At 34.3% G+C, this 19,054-nt stretch overlaps 1 protein-coding gene and 1 pseudogene across 3 annotated transcripts in view; both read left to right on the top strand.

Moving 5' to 3' along the window:
- Positions 1-19,054, top strand: part of POLQ (DNA polymerase theta) — a 120,272-nt gene that overhangs the window by 54,449 nt on the left and 46,769 nt on the right. For all 3 annotated transcript variants that reach the window (XM_053903420.1, XM_019448509.2, XM_019448511.2), the window contains exons 18-19: positions 12,262-15,371; positions 18,090-18,233. In XM_053903420.1, the coding sequence (XP_053759395.1) occupies positions 12,262-15,371; positions 18,090-18,233 (3,254 nt within the window). The remainder of the gene's footprint in view (positions 1-12,261; positions 15,372-18,089; positions 18,234-19,054) is intronic.
- Positions 15,419-18,207, top strand: LOC128777256 (ATP synthase F(0) complex subunit C1, mitochondrial-like; annotated as a pseudogene).

Here is a 19,054-nt window from a genome sequence, read left to right as displayed (position 1 = left end):
TTCTTTCTCAAGATTGCTTCGGCTTTTAGGTCTTTTGTGGTTCCATACAAATTGTAGTATTATTTATTCTAGTTTTGAGAAAAATGCTGTTGGTATTTTGATAGGGATTGCATTGAATCTGTAGATAGCTTGGGTAGTATGGACATTTTCAACAATGTTAATTCTTCTAGTCTATGAGCATGGTAATATCATTCCATTTCTTTTTTCTATCTTCAGTTTCTTTCATTAATGTTTTATAGTTTTCAGAGTACAAGATTTTTGGTGTAACTGTAAATGGTTTGTTTTCTTAATTTCTGTTTTTACTTTGCTATTAGTGTATAAAAATGCAACAGATTTCTGTGTATTAACTTTTTATGCTACAACTTCACTGAATATTTATTCTAATAGACTTTTGATGGATCTTTAGGGTTTTCCATGTATAGTATCATATCATCTACAAATAGTGATGGTTTTACTTCTTCCTAAACAGTTTAGATGTCTTGTATTTCTTTTTTGGTCTGATTGCTCTGGCTGTGCTTTCCAGTACTATGCCGAATAAACGTGGGGAAGGTGGATGTTCTTGTCTTGTTCCTGATCTTAGGGGAAAAGCTCTCAATTTTTCACCATTGAGTGTAATGTTCACTGTGGGTTTTTCACGTATGGCCTTTATTATACTGAGGTATGTTCTCTCTAAACCCACTTTGAGAGTTTTAATTATGAACTCAAGTTGAATTTTGTCAAATGCTTCTTCTGCATCTATTGAGACGATCATATGATATTTAACCTTTGTTTTGATTTGTGAACGTTGAATTATCCTTGCATCCCCAGAGTAAATCCCATTTAGTCGTGGTGGATAATCCATTTAATATACTGTTGAATGTGATTTGTTAATATTTTGTTGAGGATTTTTGCATCTATGTTTATCAGGGGCATTGGCCTGTAATTTTCTTTTTTTATAGTGTTTTTGGTTTTGGTATCAGGGTAATACTGGCTTTGTAGAATACATTTATAATGTTTTTGGGAGTTTTCCTTTCTCTTCTATTTTTTGGAATAGTTTGAGGAGAATAGATATTAACTTGTCTTTAAAAGTTTGGTAGAATTTACCTGTGAAGCCATTTGGTCAAGGACTTTTGTTTTTTGAGAGTTTTTTGGTTACTCATTCAGTTTCATTACTAGTGTCTTGTCTGTTCAGCTGCTGTTTCTTCCTGATTTGGTTTTGGAAGATTATATGTTTCTAGGAATTTATCCATTTATTCTAATTTATTGACATAATTTTTTGTAATGTTCTCGTGTAAGTCTTTGTATTTCTGTGGTGTTGGCTATTAATTTTCCTCTTTCATTTCTGATTTTATTGATTTGTGTCCTCTTCTTTTTTTCTTGATGAGTCTAGCTAAAGGTTTATTAATTTTATCTTTTCAAAGAACAAGCTCTTGGTTTCCTTGATCTTTTCTATTTTTTTAAATCTCTATTTCATTTATTTCCACTGTGATCTTAATTTCTTTCCTTTTATGGACCTTGGCTTCATTCTCTTTTTCAATTTCCTTTACATATAAGGTTAGATTGTTTATTTGAGAATTTTCTTGTTTCTTGAGGTAGGCCTGTATCTGTATGAATTTCTCTCAGAATTGTTTTCACTGAATCCCAAAGATTTTGGACTGTTGTCTTTTCATTTTCATTTGTCTTCCTGTATCTTTTGATTTTCTCTTTGATCTCTTCATTGACCCATTGGGTGTTTAGTAGCATGGTATTTAGTAGCATGCTGTTTAGCCTACACGTGTTTTTCTTTTTACCAGTTTTTTTCTTGTGATTGATAGTTCTATGCTATTATTGTGGTTAGAAAAGATACTTGACATGATTTCAATTTTCTTAAATTTCCTGGGACTTGTTTTATGGTCTAATGTGTGATCTGTTCTGGAGGATGTCTTATGTACACTTGAATTGAAGGTATATTCTGTTGTTTTTGGATGGAATGTTGTGCATGGATATTTTAAGTACATCTGGTCTAATGTGTCATTCAAAGCCACTGTTTCCTTTGTTTTCTGTCTGGATGATCTATCCATTGATGTAAATGGGATGTTATAGACCTCTACTATTACTGTATTACTGTCAATTTCTCCATTTAGGTCTGTTAATATTTCCTTTATGTATTTAGGTGCTCTAATGTTGGGTGCATAGAGATTTACAAATGTTATATCTTCTTGTTGGATTAACCCCATTATCATTATATAATGCCCTTTGTCTCTTATTACAACCTTTGTTTAAAGTCTGTTTTGTCTGATATAAGTATTGCTACCTTGGCTTTTTTTTAATTTTGCTTTTATTTGCATGGAATATCTTTTCCTATTCTTTCATTCTTAATTTCTGTGTGTCTTTAGGTCTGACATGAGTCTTTTGTAGGCAGCATACAAATGGGTCTTGTTTTTTAATCTATTCCACCACGCTATGTCTTGATGGGAGCATTAGACCTACTTTTACATTTAAAGTAATTATTGATAGGTATGTACTTATTGCCCTTTTGTTAATTGTTTTCTGGTTGTTTTGTAGTTCTCAGTTTTTTTCTTCTTCTTTTGCGCTCTTTCCTTTGATGACTTTCTGTTGTATTAGTTGATTGTCTTTATTTTTTGTATACCCATTATAGATTTTGGTTTTGTCTTTACGATGAGGTTTATATATAACATGTTAATTATATAGCAGTCTATATTAAGTCAGTTACTTAAATTTGAACACATTCTAAAAATTTTTTCACCTCCCTTTTAGGTATGTATTCTCATATTTTACATCTTTGTATTCATAATTTTCTTAGTTCTGATTATGACCTTTTCTTTTTAACATAAAGAAGTCCCTTTAACATTTTTTTTAAGGGTAGCCTAGTGATGATGAACTTTAACTTTTTTAAATTTCTCCTTCGGTTGTGAATGATAACATGGCCATGGAGCGTATTCTTGGTTGTAGGTTTTCTTCCTTTCAGCTCTTTGAATATATCATGCCACTCTCTTTTGGCTCACAACATTTGTGCTGAAAAATCTGCTGATAGCCATAAGTGGTTTCCCTTCTATGTAACTTTTTGTTTCTCTCTTGCTCCTTTTGAAATTTTCTCTTTATCTTTAACCTTTGACATTTTAATTATGTATCATGGTGTGGAACTCCTTGAGTTCATCTTGTTTGGAACTCTCTGTCCTTCCTGAACCTAGATGTTTGTTTTCTTCCCCCAGGTTAAGGAAATTTTCAGCTGTTATTTCTTCAAATGAATTTTCTGCCTCCTACTTTCTCTATTCTCTTCTGGGACCCCTCTAATGTGAATATTTGTTCTCTTGATGTCATCCCAGAGATTGCTTAACCTATCCTTAACCTATTCTCATTAAAAAAATTTTTTTTCTATTTGCTGTTCAGCTGAGTGCTTTTTATTACCTTGTCTTCTAGATTGCTAATCATCTCTTCTCTTCCCCTATTGTTGATTCCTTCTAGTGTATTTTTCATATCAGTTATTGTATTCTTCAGCTTTGATTCTTTCTTATATTTTCTAACTCTTTGTTGAAGTTTTCACTGAGTTCTTCCACCCTTGTCTCCAGTCCAGTGAAGATCTTTAAGATCATTATTTCAAACTGCTTATCAAGCATATTGTTTCTCTAGGTTTCATTTGGTCCTTTTCCTAAGGTTTTGTCTTGTTCTTGTGTTTGGAGCATATTCCTCTGTCTTCCCATCTTGCTTGACTTTCTGTGTTTGTTCCTTTGAATTGAGTAGAATAGCTACTTCTAAACTTAAAAGAAAGGTATTATGTATGTCATTTCCTGTGTATTCTGTGTATGCTGGATAACTTTGGCTGGCTGGAACTGTGGCTGGCATGGGCACGGAGTCCCAGGTACTCCATGTTTGGGCTGCCCTGGTAGGATGGCTTGAGCTAAAGTGGGCTTGGGCCAGGTGGTCCCAGAGCTCTCCATAGAGAGGGTGCTCTGGCAGGAGAGCTATAGCTGAAGTTGGCGCAGGTTGGAGCATTCCCTGGGCTCTCCATGAGAGGATCCCTGGCAGGATAGCTGAAGCTGAAGTGAGCATGGGCCAGGGCTGTCTAGGGACTCTCCACCCACAGGATGCCCTGGGAGGACAGCTAAAGCTACAAGTTGGGGTGTTCTGGGGACACTTAACACAAGGGATGCACTGTCGGGGTGGCTGGAACTAAGGTGGATGTGGGCCAGGGAGTCATGGAGTGTGTTAGTAAACTGTGTGGAGCCAAAGTAGTGTGGACCTGGGTCTGGGGTGCTTTACGCCTGTGCCACCTTGCTGTAATGGCTGGAGTTACAGTGAGTACTGCTCAGGGGTGTTCTGGCGGGCACCACACTGGTGCTACTTTGGTGGGGCTGGGGCTGGTGTGGGCTAGGGGTCTGGAACTTACTGAAGTGGTAGGCCAGCTAGGGAAACTGAACCCTGCTTCTCTCTGGGCTATCAAGGTGGAGAGGGAGCATAAACTGTGGCACTTGCAGCCCCTCCTGACATGGAAAGGGTTCCGGCAGCTCCCCCACCATTTGGCAAAGTTCTAGGTCTAGTTTCTCTTTACATTCTAGTTGCTATTTGTACTTATGTATTATGCTAAGGCTACTATTTCTGCGATTATGCCTTTTCTGAATGCCCAGAACTTTATTGATCAATATTACTAACATCAGTATTAGGACAGATCTACGTCACATACCTCCTCATGTGACACAGTGAGAAAGACACAGCATTACTCCTGGAGTATTCTTATCAAAAATGTCTAACATAAATTTAATTGTAAGGAAACATCAGACAAACCTAAATTGGGAGATATTATACAAAATAATTGTCTAATACTCTTCAAAAATATCAAGGTCATGAAAAACAATAACTGAGGAACTCTTTCTAATTAAAGGAAATAAAGAGACATGACAACCAAATGTACCACCTTATTCTAGATTAGATTAGAACAAGGATATAAGTGGAACAATTGATAAAATTTGAATAAGGTGTATAGATAAGAGATAGCATTGTATTAATGTTAATTTTCTGAATGGAAACTGGTATATCTGACACCTGGCCACCCTTTCCTTTTAGTACTTGGTACATGAGAGCCAGAAAATCCAATTTTTATTGTCTCAGTTTGCCATTAACAAAAATTCACAATAAATTACCTATGCATATGTATTTTCCATTGTTGGTAATGTTTCTTCAGAGTAAATTCTTGGATGTGGGATTTCAAAAGGTAAGTGCTTATGTAGGTTTATTAGTTCCAGATTACCCTGCAGAAGGGTTGTACCAGGTTACATTCTCACTGGCCTATTACGCCACAGCCTTGCAAACAGAATCCATTGTTATAGTTTTCATTTCACCAGTCTGATAGATAGGAAATAGTATCTCAGTATGGTTTTAATGTGTATTTCTCCAATTGTGAATGATGGTGGATATCTTTTCATATGTTTCAGGATCATTTTTTTGTATCCTTGTGAATTATCTGGTTATGTCTTTTCTTGTTTCTACTGAGTTTGGTCTTTTCCCCCTCCTTTTTATTTATTTTTTTTAAATGTTTATATACTTTAATAGAGAGAGAAAGAACAAGGGAGTGGCAGAGAGAGAATCCCAAGCAGACTGCATGCTGTCAGTGCAGAGGGCTCTATCACAGGGACCCTGAGATCATGACCTGAGCCTAAATCAAGAGTCAGATGCTTAATCTACTGGGCCACCCAGGTGCCCTTCTTTCTCCTTTTAAAAGAATCTTTTCTTCTTAAATTGATTAGAGTTCTTAGCTGTTTATTTTATATGTATATTTCAAATATTTTCTCAAAATTTATAAATTGTCTTTTGGCTTTTACTACATTGTTTTTGCCATGCAGAATTTTAACTTTTCTATTGATTTTTTTGTCAATTTTTTTTTTTTTTTTGCTTTGGAATTGTCATAGTTAGAAAACTTTTGTCTACTGAAATTAAAAAGGAATTCATTCATGTCTTCTCCTAGTATTTGTAGATTTGCATCTAGATTCCTGATGTATTTAGAATTTAATTTTGTGTATAGTATAAAGTCTGGATCAAATTTTGTCTTTTATCCAATGGCTCCCATTTATAAAAATGTTTATTTTTGACTTAGTGATTTGAGATGCCATCTTTGTCATATACCAAATATCCATAAATAATTAGGTCTATTTCTGTAGTTTCTATTTTATATACTATTCTTTTTGTCAATTCATGAGCCAGTAAATACTTTTAATTATAAATTATAAATTATTAATCTCTGGAAGGACACTTCCTCTCATAGTTTTCCAGTATTTTTTTTTTTTTTGGCTATTCTTGCATATTTGCCATATGAAAGTTAAAGTGCTTGTTGATATTTTATAGGAATTGTATTGAAATTTAACTTAGAATTGATATCTTTATATTTTGTGTCAACCTATCCAAGGATAGGTAACATCTTTGAATTTGATCTAGTCTTTGTGACTTTTAAGAGTTTTCAAAAGATTTCCTCATATAGGTTTTCAAAAGTTTTAAGTTTTGCTCACACAGGTTTTATACATTTCTTGTTAAAGTTATTCCTACTTAATATTTATTGTTATTTTAATTGGTTGCTCTCTTTTATTATGTCTTCTACATAGTTATTATTAGGGTATATGAAGGCTGTTTTGTATAATTTTTTATCCTATTTTCTAAATTCTTTTATTGTTTGAATTACTTTTATCATTGATTCTCTAGAATTTTCCAGGTATGTTGGCACATCATCTACAAATAGTTATTTTACTTCTGTAAGAATTTGTATGCTTTTAATTGATTTATCTAATTGTATTAGCTGATATCTCTAATATGTAGTAGTAGTAGTAGTAAGGATAGTAGTAATAGATATTGGGCATTTTTGCTTTGTTAGGGGAAACAAACATTTTTGTTTTGTTAGGGGAAACAAGAAAACAATAGGCCAATATTATTTGTAAATAATTTTCTTTGTTTTGTTAGGGGAAACAAGCATTTTTGCTTTGTTTGTTAGGGGAAATGCCTCTGGTGTTGCTTCAATAGGATACTGGTTTCAGAACTATGGTGTGTGTGTATGTGTGTGTGTGTGTGTGTGTGTGTGTGTGTGTGTGTATTTATGTAAGAAATACATAATTCTTGAATATTTTTGTCATGATTGGGTATTGAATTTTGTCAAAGCATTTTCCAGTATTCCTGAAGATTATCATAGTTTTTTTTTCCTCCTCCTTCATCTATTAGCATGGTACATTTTATTAATAGGTTTCCTAATATTGAATCAATCTTATGGAATAAATTTAATTTGGTCATCTTATTTTATTATATGATGTTAGATTCTATTTGCTAATATTTGATATAGTATACTTTTGCATTGTTATTTACAAATAATATTGGCCTATTGTTTTCTTGCATTGTGTGGTTTTTTTGCACTATTTTTATTCAAGTTTTGCTATCAGTTTTGGTATCAGACTTGCCTCATGAAAAAGAATTATGAAGCATTTTTTGTTTTCAGTGCTTTGCAATAATTTAGGGAGGCTTGGGACTGCTAGAAGTTTTTATATGATTATTGTATGAAACCATGTTGAATGGTGCCTTTCAATGGGTTAGTTTCCTGATCACTTTGTCTACTTTATTTTTTCAGAAATTAGTCTCTCTAAGCTTTCTATCTTGAATGGGGTCAATTTTGGTAATCTGTATTTCCTTAGAAAATTATTTGTTGCATCTGGATTTTCAAATACATTTTTATAGAGATTTGTAAATTAGTTTCTTAGGAATTTTAAGTATTTCTTCTATTTCAATGGTTATTCCTTCCTTGTCATTTACTATTTTATAAATTTTACTTTATCTCTATTTTTTCTTGATTAGGTTAGCTAGTGGTTTATCTATTTTTTAAATTGATTAAAAATCAGTTAGATCTAGACCTAGGTCTAGGTCTATGGCTTTTTTTTAATTTTTTTTATTTTATTTATTTATTTATTTATTTATTTATTTATTTATTTAATATATGAAATTTACTGTCAAATTGGTTTCCATACAACACCCAGTGCTCATCCCAAAAGGTGCCCTCCTCAATACCCATCACCCACCCTGCCCTCCCTCCCACCCCCCATCAACCCTCAGTTTGTTCTCAGTTTTTAACAGTCTCTTATGCTTTGGCTCTCTCCCACTCTAACCTCTTTTTTTTTTTTTTTTCCTTCCCCTCCCCCATGGGTTTCTGTTATGTTTCTCAGGATCCACATAAGAGTGAAACCATATGGTATCTGTCTTTCTCTATATGGCTTATTTCACTTAGCATCACACTCTCCAGTTCCATCCATGTTGCTACAAAAGGCCATATTTCATTTTTTCTCATTGCCACGTAGTATTCCATTGTGTATATAAACCACAATTTCTTTATCCATTCATCAGTTGATGGACATTTAGGCTCTTTCCATAATTTGGCTATTGTTGAGAGTGCCGCTATAAACATTGGGGTACAGGTGCCCCTATGCATCAGTACTCCTGTATCCCTTGGATAAATTCCTAGCAGTGCTATTGCTGGGTCATAGGGTAGGTCTATTTTTAATTTTCTGAGGAACCTCCACACTGCTTTCCAGAGCGGCTGCACCAATTTGCATTCCCACCAACAGTGCAAGAGGGTTCCTGTTTCTCCACATCCTCTCCAGCATCTATAGTCTCCTGATTTCTTCATTTTGGCCACTCTGACTGGCGTGAGGTGGTATCTGAGTGTGGTTTTGATTTGTATTTCCCTGATAAGGAGCGACGTTGAACATCTTTTCATGTGCCTGTTGGCCATCCGGATGTCTTCTTTAGAGAAGTGTCTATTCATGTTTTCTGCCCATTTCTTCACTGGGTTATTTGTTTTTCTGGTGTGGAGTTTGATGAGCTCTTTATAGATTTTGGATACTAGCCCTTTGTCCGATGTGTCATTTGCAAATATCTTTTCCCATTCCGTTGGTTGCCTTTTAGTTTTGTTGGTTGTTTCCTTTGCTGTGCAGAAGCTTTTTATCTTCATAAGGTCCCAGTAATTCACTTTTGCTTTTAATTCCCTTGCTATGGCTTTTTTTTTAAAGTAATGTACCTTATTAATCTCTTCTTTTAATTTTACATTTCCTTCTTCCTGCTTTCTTTTGTTTTCTTTTGTACTTTTTCTAATTTTGTTGTTGAACTAGGAATTTGTTGACTTTTATATTTTTATTGATAAATAAAATACTGTATTCTTAGTGTAGAACTATGAACTTAGTACTGTGAGTTTTCCTGTGGTTTTTATTTTAAATATAACCCATAGATTATGATATGTAGAGATTTTGTTTTTATTTGTTAGAAATGTAATTTGCATGGTTTCCTTCTTTTGCCCAGGTGGAAGTGCTTTTTGTTTTTTTATTTTTTAAAATAATTTCTAGTCTTATTGCACATCAATCTAACATGCTATTTATAACACATATACTTCATGGAACTCACTGATGTTTTCTTGGTGCTCTAATATATGATCAATACAAACTAGATGTGTTCTGTATTACAAAGGTAAAGTGTTTGAGATATATTCATAAAAAGTCACCCTCATTGCTTATGTTCATTAGGTCTTCTTTATTCTTATTTATTACCCTCCTCAACATTTGATCTGTGTTTTAATGAGAATGGTTTATTAAAGTCTACTAATTATTAGTACACTTCTTTCTGTGTCTCCTTGTATCTCTTATATTTGCTTCATAAAAATGGTTGCTTATTATTTGGTGTGTAAATACTCATAGTAAATATGACTGGTAATGTTATATTTACTATGATTGTTGTTTTTAGCATTAAATTTTACTCTTTTTGTTATATTTAATGCAAAATAGCCCTCACTGCTTTCTTCTTGCTCCATTTTTCTAGGATATTTTTTGTCCATCCCTTTAGTTTTAGTCTTTTAGAATCACTTGGTTTTAGGTATGATTTTTATGTACCACACTGAGTTGTAATTGTGTTTTACTTTCTGAACCAAATTGAAGTCTTTCTTTTAATAGATGATTTAATCCCATCACATTTATTGATATAACTAAAATGTTCCATTTCAATTCTTAAATTATTTTATAATTATGTGTATTGTGTATTTACTATGTTTCTTTGTCTACCTTTAAGGGTACTCTTTGGAGTTTTACTTTTAAATTTAGACAGGTGTGTATTTTGTTCTAGCGCGTACCTGTGTACTTTTTATTATCTGGCTTGTAAACATTTTTTTTAAGATTTTATTTTTCAGTAGTCTCTACACCCAACGTGGGGCTCAAACTCACAATTCTGAGATCAAGAGTCATATGCTCTTCCAACTGAGCCAGCCAGGCATCCCTGGTTTGTCAAGATTTTAATGGTATCCTGTAGCACCTACCTATTGCCTGAACAATAGTCATTGACATTGAGCTTACTTTAGTTTTCTTTTTCCCTCTCCTTTTCCCTCCGTTTAAAAAGTGCATTAGTTCTGTTTGTCTCAATGTATAACATTTATACATTAATTTTCCACCCTTGTCCCTACCCTTGTAGGATGTAGAGATGAAAACTAATATAATCTACGTTTTTATTTATTCATATTCTTACCATCAGTCTTAGTGCTGAAGTACTCTTAGTCCTCTCTTGGTTGGATTACACTTACCTGCTAATAGATTTCTTGAGGGCTAATATCGTATAGAATTCCCTAATTTCTTGTATGTGTAAAACTGCTTATCTATAACCTTAATAATTAAAGCACATCTTGACTAGATATAGACTTTTGGTCCACCTTTTCTTTTATTAAGTTTTAGGAAAATGATTTCTTTGCTGTGCATGCTGTTTTTGAGAATTCTGATGGTGATATAATTCTTTTTTTTTCCTTCTAAATATGTAGACCTTGAGATTTTTGTATCTTTGAAGTTGGATAGTTTTAATAGGCTAATTAATTAACTATTGCTGTGAAACAAATTACTTTAAGAGCTTAGTGACTTAGGGGCACCTGGCTGGCTTAGGAGATCATGTCACTCTTGATCTTGGGGTTGTGAGTTCAAGCCCCACATTGGGTGTAGAGAGTCCTTAAATAAAGACACTTGAAAAATATGTTTTAAAAGAAGAACTCTGTGGCTTAAAAGCAACAGAAATAATTATTAACGCAAAGTTTCTATGAGTCATAAGCTTGGGAGCATCTTTGTTGGTGGTCTGGTTTGAGGTTGTAGTAAAGCTGTTGGCTGGGACTATAATTATCTGAAGGGTTGAGTTGCATCTGCTTTTAAGATGACACACACATACTGCCCAGCTGGTGCTCAATTCTCCATGTGACCTTCTCCATAGAGCTGTTGTTGTCCTTATGCCATGATGATTGGCTTTCTTTAGACTAAGTGATATAAGAGAGCAAAATGGAAGCTGCAACATCTTTTAGGAGCTAGCCTTGGTATTTTAGTTGTTTTGGGTGAGTGGCTAACTTGGTCCCTCTTACACCAGTCTTGTTGGAAACAGAAGTCTCTTGACCATTATTTCTTTCATAGTTTTTATGATTCATGCTGTATTTTTTCTTTTCATGGTACTTCAATTATGTATATGTTTGGCATTTTAGGGTGTAGAATCTATTATTTTACGCTAAAGAACATTGATATTTTATCAGTGAGCTTGGCTGAACTCAAACTCTAAACTTTGTCTTCCTATAGTGGACAGTAACTCAAATCTCTGTTCAGTTTAGACTTTTAACTGGCTGCTTAGAGTCATCCCATACTTGCATAGATTAGAGGTCAGCTAGATATTTGAACATATTTATATGGAGAATTTTGGGTTTTCCTTCTCTGGATCTCATTTCTGGACTTTCTCCATTCATTTTATACCTCCTGTAATTATTCTGAGCTCTTTTTCAAATTCTGTCAATTAATAAACTCCAGGCTTTTATCCAAGTTTTTAGTTACCCTCTTTCAGTTTCTCCTTTCTTTTGATCACTCTCCATTTCCTTCAACTATTTTGTCTAGAGTTAATATTACATAGGAGGATTTGTTTCAATGAAAGTTTTATGACACTATTTTAAAAAAGTTTCTGCTACATCTGTTTTAGTGAGGCCTTCCCTAATTTTGCTATCTGAAAATTGCAGAACCAGCCATCCCCTCCTGGTGCTTCGTTTTTGTTCACAACTCTTATCATCAGTTGATATGGAATGCATTCTAACATTTGTTTTCTGGTTTCTCCAACTAAAATGTAAGCTCTTAGAAAGCAGATGTATTTCTCTCTTGTTCAGTGCTATTTCTTCACTTCCTAGAACAGATCAGTTTAGTGGTTAATAAATATTTCTGTATGCATGAATGAATCAATGCATTAATTTATTTCTTTTTCTATATCCTTGTTTAGTGCCCGAAAGGCCGTGGATGAGGAAGAGGAAGCAGTTGAAGAACGTCGGAATATGCGAAATATTTGGGTGACTGGCAGAAAAGGTTTAACTGAAAGGGAAGCAGCAGCCCTTATAGTAGAAGAAGCCAAAAGGATTCTGCAGCAGGATTTAGCTGAAATGGGAGTGCAATGGAATCCATATTCCCTTTTAAATTCTAATACACACTCATTGACCAGCAGTGAGCCAGAAGTAAAGGAACAGAAACTTACACCCCAAACTAAGAGATCTTGTAAAAGATTAATATCAAAGAAAAAAAGTAGCTCAGTGTTTAATGATTCTTTTGCTAAGCATTCACCAACTACAGTGCAAGATTTAGTTAAATGTGGAGAGAATAGAAATTCCTTTTATTACAAGTTACGGAATGGGAATCAAGAATCCCAAGTACATTCCATTTCCAGAGCAAGAAAACGGGCTTCTTTGAACAGAAGTAAAGAAAAGCTAGTAACCTCTCTGAATGAGGGGAAAAAAAGCACTAAGAATGTTGTTCAAACTCTCTTATTTGAGAAAACAAAAAAAGAATCTTTGAGTTTCAGTTCAGAAAAGATGAGTACTGCCTCTCGATCTTGGAAACGTGGTAAGCATCTAACACAATCCAGAGATAGTAGCCCTGTGAAAGACACTGGGATGTATAGAATTGATTTACAGGAACAAACTATGTCTAATCCTGTTTATTGTGAAGACTCAATTACCTTAGATGAGAAGAATATGGAATTTAGAAGTCCAGAGCCGTTTGCTAAAAATGTATCTTACTGTGCTGAGGGAAAATATAGCAAAGCATCATTCTCATCACAAACAGAACAAAGTTCAAAGAACAAAACAAAAACTAACAATATTCTTGTGGAACATTTTATTACAGAATCCCAGAGTAAAAAAGTGACTTGTCATCCCACTAGTACAGTTAGTGAAAATGGAAGAGCACTAGCTTTTGTTGAGTCAGAAAAAATAAACAAAGTACTGATGATACAAAGTGATTCAAAAACCCAGAATGTTTATGTAAAACACCATGACACCCATTCAATTAACCAGTGTGCAGAAAAACAGTCTGATAAACAAACAAACACTTATACCAAACAGAAAAAAATATTAGAGAGACAAATGCCCTGTGAGACAGGCAGTAGTTATATGAATAAAGACTCAAATGGTATTATCAAGTGTGGAATTATGAAGTTTAATGGTGAGGAAAATAAATCAAATAATTTTCAGGTATCAGGAGATAATATAAACAGCACTGAGATACTCAGTAGAATACATCCCCCAACTGGAGCATTTGGTAAATCAGGAGGCCAGCATGAGGATTTTCTAAATCCCTCTAAAATACAAGAAAAAACGGAAGCTTATGCAGCAAACAAAACTAAAAATAATTGCGTTTCTGACTTAGGTTTAGTTCTTTGTGAATTTGAAGATAGTTTGTACCTGGATACTCAGTCAGAGAAAATTATACAACAGATGGCAACTGAAAATGCCAAACAAGAAGGAGCAAAGGATGCCAACCTGGCAACAGAGACAATGCCGAAGAGTTTAGACAAACAGAGCTCGGTGATCTCTTTTCAGAATGAGATTCATATTACTTTTCCTGGTGAACGACATTGTCCAGGAGTGACAAATATAGATCATTTGGAGGATAAGACTGTAGATACTGTGAAACAAAGCACCGATTCACATGGAGTTGATGTCCTGACTCCAGAAAGCTCAATTTTTCATTCTCCAATACTCTTGAGGGAAAATGGCCCTTGTTTTAAAAGGAATGAACTTTCTGTCACTGACTCTCAATTAAATAGTTTTCTTCAAGGTTATCAAACACAAGAAGCTTTGAAACCAGTTATACTACCGCCTCCCACTGGTGTAGAAGTAGAATGTCTGCCAGCTCCTGAAACAAGTTTGAATTTGAGTGATAGCTTACTATTTGACAGTTTCAGTGAAGATTACCTAGTGAAAGAACAACCACCTGATACACAAGCAAAAGAACCGCTTTCTTCTGAACTAATGTCAAACTGTTTCAGTCATTCTCTGTGTCTACAACCAGAGGGCCAACTTAGAAAATCAAATATGAATGAGAATCAAGATAATCAGCAACAGTTGACTTGTTTCAGTGAGGAGTCTCTTATATTTTCAGAGTTGGATTCTGCTCAGATGGTTGAAGCTTTGGACAATGTAGATATATTTCCTGTCCAAGAAAAACATAATACCTCAGTGTCTCTTACAGCATTAGAACTAAGTGATCCAGGAACTGTCAATAATGATTATTCACAAAGAGAAATAATTGGAAGAGATAAAGATGAAAAGTCTAAAAAATCCAAATTAACTGAGATAGGGCAAAATAAATCCCTCCTATGGTCAGGGGCATCGTTTGATTTAAGTCCAGGACTGCAAAGAATTTTAGATGAAGTGTCCAGTCCTCTAGAAAATGAAAAGCAAAAATTAGCCACTACAAACTTGTCTAGTTTAAAAGGGGAAAATATGGAGTTAAATGGCAAACAAGTGATTTCAAATTTGGAGCCAAATCAAGTTCCGGGAATTTCATTTTTCCCTAATGTTGAAATAAAGAGCAAGATTGGAGCACTGGAGAACGGTGCCCATCATGGTAAAACCTCATCCCTCTTGCCTTGGAAAGAGAGCTGTATAGTTGATGATAACGGACTCATTCCTCCTACACCCATCCCAGCATCTGCTTCTAAGCTAGTGGTTCCAAGTATTCTTGGAACATCTTCTGTAAAACTCCAGAAAATGCATAGTGTTTTACAGCTTGGTAAAAGTTACTCATTTGGCTCATCTTCAGCTATTAAAAACCAAGATTTAAGTTCAGAGAGTAGAGATAGTTTAAAAAAGGATAGACCTATTAGAGACACAAGTTTTTCACTGCAGTTGTCACAGGATGGATCGCAGTTAACTGCAGCCTCATGCAGCCCAGAAAGCTTGGCCATAATTGATGTAGCAAGTGACCAAATTCTCTTTCAAACATTCATTAAGGAGTGGCAGTGCAAAAAGAGATTTTCCATCTCACTGGCTTGTGAAAAGATCAGTAATTTGAGGTCTTCTAAAAATGCTGCTATTGGTGGTAGGTTTAAGCAAGGTAAGAATTTTTTCTTTAATTTTTCATATTTTCATGTTTATATGTAAAATAGTGAATTGGGATGAATGTACTAAATTTATTCCAATTTAATTAAAATTTCTTCTATATGGGTTTACCTGTAGAACAGCTTATTGTTCAGTGCAGCTAGATTAATAATAGTTGCCATCTGGTATAAGTGATGGGCGACTCCAGGGTGTCAGAACTGAGCACTGAGAAAAAAGGTCAAGCTGGGATACTGAAATAATGCAGACCTCTAAGGCACTACTTATTACTGTGGCCCTGATCCGCTGTTATAGCTCTGGTCTAATCAGGCCTGTGTCTGCCTCTTTTCTTCAAAAGCCAGAAATCCCTAAACAGCCTTGCCACAGTAGCTCCCCACACTAGGTGGTCCAAAGGGAGTTCTATAGCAGTCTTGTCTCTCAGGACATGGACATAGTACCCAAGCTTATTGCTGCTGCAGCCATCCCAGTTGTTGTGGCTGGTACATGGGCCAGAACTGGGATAGTTTTTGGCAGCTTGATCATTGGGTGTATCAGGAACCTGGCTCTCAAACAGCAGCATTTCTTCAGTTCTATTCTGGGTTTTGCCATGTGTCAGGCCATGGTGCTAATTGTTGCCTTTCTTATTCTTTTCACTTTACGAGGCTTCATGGAGGTCATCTACCTGTCTCTGCTGCTTCAACTCCAGCCCATATCTGGTGCTGTAATGTGCTAAGCTTTACCATTAAACGCAATGTTTCTTTTAAAAAATCATATAAATATGTATATTTAATACATAATATAATATTTTATATAATATATAAATGTTAGAATATAATTTTGTAAAAACAAATATATTTTGAATATGGATCACCATTTTTGGTATCTCATTTTTTATTAATCATCAGTGCTTATGAATTATTTTCTATTAATTAATTAAAATAATTAATTTGTATTATATAATCTACTTAGATAATCACAAAAGTACATAGAAAATTGGCACTATATTTTTAACAATGTATGTTAACTATATTTTTCAATACTTACCTCAAGTAGACTTATAACCTTTACTGATATTCATGAATTCTATACCAAAATGTTGATCCCAAATCCTCACAGAGTCCTTCCACATTTTAAGAGAATTGAACCAAATAATGCCATGCATGTATATTCCTGTCTTACTTCATGACAGTAAGGATTCTGTATCTTGGGGAATAGCTGTAGTCAGCTTGTCGACCTGCTGTGGAAATCAAAGATTTGATCAGATTTCTTAAATCTCTGTATTTATGAATGAATTTGTTCATAAAAGTTTGAGTATTTGTCTGATCTTCAATTCATGGAACACATGTTTTTCTTTTTAATTTTTTTATTTGAGTATAATTGACAGTCAATGTTATATTAGTTTTAGGTGTACAACATAATGATATGAGAAGTTTATACATTATACCATGTTCACCATGAGTATAGCTACCATCTGTCCCCATACATTGCTATTACAATATCATTGACTATATATATTCTTCATGCTGTGCCTTTTATTCCCATGACTTATTCATTACATAACTAGAAGCCTGTATCTCCCATTCTCTTTAGCCATTTTGCCCAACCCCCCACCTCCCCTTCCTTCTAGTAACCATCAGTTTGTTCTCTGTATTTATAGGTCTGATTCTGCTTGTTTGTTTATTCATTTATGTGTTTTTGTTTTAGATTCTATTTATGAAATCATATGGTATTTGCCTTTCTCAGTCTGACTTATTTCACTTAGTGTAATACCCTGTAGGTCCATCCATGTTTCAAACGGCAAGTTCTCATCCCTTTTTATGGCACCATAATATTTCATTGTATATGTATACCACATCTTCCTATTCATTTGTCTGTAGATGAACACTTAGGTCATGGAGCAAATGTGTTAATGACAAGTTTTATATATGTTTTGTGTTGACTAGTACTTTCCATTTTTCATTCAACAAATATAAAATTGAGCACATTCTTTGAGCGGGTAGAGGGGTAAAATTGTTCACTTAAATTTAACAACTGTGTGCCAGTTATTAGACTGGTTCTTGACCTGTATTTGTAAAGTTGGAGATCCATTATTTCAGAAAAAATGTTGACTCTGGATACAAAATTATACCTGATTCTTCACCAAGAAGTAAGATACTTGATTTTTTTGGAGTTTCTTAGTGTTAAGAATTTCTGAGTTCAGGAGTGCCTACGTTGGCTCAGTCAGTTGAGTGTCTGACTTCGGCTCAGGTCATGATCTCACACCTCATGGGTTTGAGCCCTGTGTTGGGCTCTGTGCTGACGTCTCAGAGCCTGGAGCCCGCTGCAGATTCTGTGTCTCTGTCTCTCTCTCTCAAAAATAAACATTAAAAAAAGAAAAAAAGAATTGCTGAGTTCACTACAAAATTTTTATAGTATACCAGTGGTCTTTATTTGTTTCAGTTATAGCAATTCAAAATGTAGCTTTAAAAAATTTAGTTAATACCCACTTTAGTTATTATTATGGATATATTTTAAGATATCTTTGATAAATTTTTCAAAGTGACAGTTATCTTAATTGATGGGAAGCCTAGAAAGATCTTACATATACCTTAAAAAGACCATCCAAATAATGCATATTATGGGGATCTGGAAATTTTGCCAATCAAATAGTTTTTTTTTTATCATTATCATTGTTTTAACATTCAGTTTAATGGCTTTATTTTGAGATTTTTAACTATTTCACTTTTGATTTATTTAGTCAGCCTACCTCAGGAAACCCCTATTAGAGATGATGGAGTTCCTGTTAAAGGTTGTGATGACATCTTGGTGGTTGGTTTGGCAGTGTGCTGGGGTGGAAGAGATGCCTATTATTTTTCACTGCAGAAGGAACAAAAGCATCCTGGTAAGTAATCACTATTTGATTAAGTCACCATATAATTTTTAAGATAATCTCTATTAGGATAGTGGCTTTTTTGTTGAGAATAATTTCCTGATGTTTTCCTAGAATTTATTTTTAGGATTAAAAAAATGAGGAGGGGGGGAAGTGGCACATGTGTACATTATTTCATATATTCATTAGAATGAATGTCTTAAGTACTATTCTTACTCCCCTCTACCTATCACATAGGCTACTAATACTATCTTTTCTTCTTGGAGGTAGTGGAGTGGAGCCTTAGGGACTCCCTGGATATCTTAGGGGATTGCTCTGAAGATTGGATCATACCAGTTTCTTTTCAGACTTTTTTCCTGTCATTGACTGTGTCTGGAACTTATCTAGTGACACTGATGAGCTGAACATATACAATAGTTGAATCATACAGCCTTTGTAGAAACCTTTGGAATAGAGAGGATATGATCTAGAAATACCTTGTGATCTGATTACAGTTGCTGCATTACATACCTGACATAATTGGTTTTAGACAGGAGCAAAATTAATAAGTAAGCATTTTAAAGAATGCCATATAATGTATGTGTTCCTGAGTAAGCATGAAATTTTTTTCAGTAGTTTTGAGGGAAAATGTGTTATGTTGAGTACTTTTTTTTTTTTTTTAAGATGTAACACTATACGTTCATACTAAACCTTTTTAAAGGAGTTCATTTAAAATTCATTTCAAAACACCCTTTTCTGTCTTTAACTCCTTATTCTGGGAAATGTAAATTTATTTTTAGAAATATTCATATTTAGAATTGTCTCCCACCTAATTAAATAGAACAATATAAATT

Source organism: Panthera pardus, unplaced genomic scaffold (assembly GCF_024362965.1).
Source record: "Panthera pardus isolate Hobbes unplaced genomic scaffold, ASM2436296v1 HiC_scaffold_16, whole genome shotgun sequence".
NCBI classification, from domain to species: domain Eukaryota; kingdom Metazoa; phylum Chordata; class Mammalia; order Carnivora; family Felidae; genus Panthera; species Panthera pardus.
Note: the sequence above shows the minus strand (reverse complement) of the source record. Positions and strands in the feature narration are given on the sequence as shown.